The sequence below is a fragment of the Marmota marmota genome, unplaced genomic scaffold (assembly GCF_001458135.2).
Source record: "Marmota marmota marmota unplaced genomic scaffold, marMar, whole genome shotgun sequence".
NCBI lineage: Eukaryota > Metazoa > Chordata > Mammalia > Rodentia > Sciuridae > Marmota > Marmota marmota.
The window spans coordinates 1-2,610 of record NW_026013179.1 but is presented as its reverse complement, the minus strand read 5'-3'; the positions used below and the strand labels follow the sequence as shown (position 1 = coordinate 2,610).

General features: G+C 44.2%; 1 protein-coding gene across 1 annotated transcript; it reads right to left on the bottom strand.

The window, feature by feature from the left end:
* Nucleotides 1-1,354: 1,354 nt before the first annotated feature.
* LOC107135040 (melanoma-associated antigen 10-like) lies at nucleotides 1,355-2,515 on the bottom strand. The gene is given in 1 exon segment (XM_015477004.1): nucleotides 1,355-2,515. A coding segment is annotated over 1 exon segment (1,161 nt).
* Between the last annotated feature and the right edge of the window lie 95 nt (nucleotides 2,516-2,610).

The window sequence follows — 2,610 nt, the reverse complement described above, 5'->3', positions numbered from 1 at the left end:
TTTTTTTTTTTTTTTTTGGTACTGGCGAATGAACTCAGGGGCACTTGACCACTGAGCCACCTCCCCAGCCATATTTTGTATTTTATTTAGAGACAGGGTCTCACTGAGTTGCTTAGTGCTTTGCTGTTGCTGAGGCTGGCTTTGAACTTGCAATCCTCCTGCCTCAGGCTCCTGAGCCACTAGGATTACAAGTGTCCGCTTCATTTCATTTTTTTTATACATTTATTTTATTTATGTATTTAAATTTTTAATATTTATTTTTCAGTTTTCGGCAGACACAACATCTTTATTTGTATGTGGTGCTGAGTATTGAACCCGGGCCGCACGCATGCCAGGCGAGCGCGCTACCGCTTGAGCCACATCCCCAGCCCTTCATTTCATTTTTAATGCAGTGGGCTCTGGTAATCCCAGGCCAGGGAAGAATGCCATCCTGGTGGCTTCTAGGAACCTTCTCAAGGGAGTACCACCCTATTTCCCAGGAAATTCTTGCAGCTATTTTGTACAGAACACTTAGTTCATGCAGAGTTCGCGTGTGCTGACACAAGTGCACAAGACACCTTCCACACCTGGCCCAAGTGGAGATTCCTCTCTTGTTTAGCCATTATCCAAAAGGAACTGCTCTGATCAGTTTTCCATTCCAGGCTTTTCTGTCACCAGTAACACACTGTCCAAGAGTCTGGCCGCTGCCACCACCCAGCTTAGCCTAAACTCCCACAGAAAGAATTAGAATTTCTCAAATCCCCAAACTGCCTGGGCTCAGGGCATTTACACTTGACTGCTGGCAACTAGAGTCTCACTTCGTTGTTTGTTCATTCTTTTACTTGTTCCTTACAGACATCTCACCACATTCCTGATTCGGTGACTCTACCATTCTTGTGGGTAGAGGTGTGTCTCTCTTACCTAAGGATTCTCCCTATTAGCGCAATTTCTTCCAAAAAGAAAATAATCTAGAAATATTTGGCGAACAAAAGTCAGAAAGCAGAGACCTTAATTCATTAAGATTTAATGATATTTTTCATACTTACTTGAATAAGCCAAGCAAATCCAAGTTCACTGCATTTAATTTTACAGAAGAGTCTAAAAGAGTTAAAGGAATAAAAAAAATTAACAACTGCATATTTTTTCTCAAAATGTGATAAACAGCAATGTGTGACCAATGTCACTCAAACTAGATATTAAGCTAGTTATTCTAACAGAAACAGCATTTGAAAAGTACTCCCCCCAAAAGACAGTAACTGTCACCATACAGAACAGGAACAGAAAATTATACACTGTGTTCTCCGGAACATGACCCTGACCCTCCTCTACTTGGAATTTTAATTGCCTTCTTCAAAAACAGAGGGGAGAATCTGCCTCATTCTTCACTAGGGGCAGGAGATGCTGCTGACCAATGCTGGGCAATGAACAAGGCTGTACTATCATCCACAGGACCAATTCTGGCCTGGGCTCTCTCTTCCTCCTCTCTCAAAGCCTCCTCATACCAGCTAGAGAAGGAAACAGGGTCACTTCCTTTGACCTTGGCCAAAAATTCTAAAACTTTCATCTTGATGGTTTCAGCTTTAGCTCTTGGACCCCACAGGAACTCATAGCATGGAGGATCACTATTGGGCACCTGCCGGTACTCCAAGTAATTTTCCTGCACCAAATCTCTAGTGATGAACTTCCTGGGCTCCCCATATATGAAATGCTCCTTCCCATCATACACTCCCATCATATTCAGGAATTCCCAGATGTTTTCCTCAGAGGCACAGTTCCCCTCTATGAATATTACACCCAAAATAATTATCAGGAAGCCATTTTTAGGCATGCTCTGGTCATTAGTCAGTATCTCATCATAGGTGAGGTCGAGTGAGTTGACAAGGACATAGAGGTGGCTGGCGGTGTCTGTTTCCTTCACATCAATACCAAAAATCACTTCCAAGCACTTAATAGCTTTCTTGAAGATCACAGGAAATTGATTCTTATACTCTTTGGTCACAACTCTGAGCATTTCCACTTTTGTGATGGGCTCCTTCAGTCGATACTTCAGAATCAGGATATGCACCAAATCAGTCACCTTCTCCTCAAGCGGGTCTCTGGGCGAGGATTCAGTATCCGTTGAAGACTGAAAGGTGCTTCAACTCTCTTCTTGGCTGCTGAACTCTTCATCTAACTTGTTCCATGAAGTCAGGGAGGAGTAGGAGCTCTGAGTGTTGGGAGAGGTGTTGGGAGAAGTCTTGGGAGAACTCTGGGGAGTACTTGGGGGAGTAGTCTGGGGAGAACTCTGGGGAGAATTACGCATTGCATCAACAGGCTCCTCCTCCTCTGGGGTATCCAGAATCAGAGAAGAGGAAGAGGAGGCAGAAGAAGAAGAAGAGGAGGGGTAGGACAAGTTTAAAGAGGAAGATGAAGTGGAAGAGGTATCATTTTCCTCCTCAGCTGTGGGAGCCTGTGCAATCATCAAGTCCTGTATATCAAATGGGTTCTGGAAGTCTTGCTCAAGGGTGAGGCGTGGACGTTTTGGAAAGCGAGGCATGATGATTATTGTTGGAGGCAGCAGGTAAGAGTGTGAGCAGAAGTGTAGTGATAGGATCCCACAAGCCTGGGGGTAAGAGAGACAGTGAGTGTCTC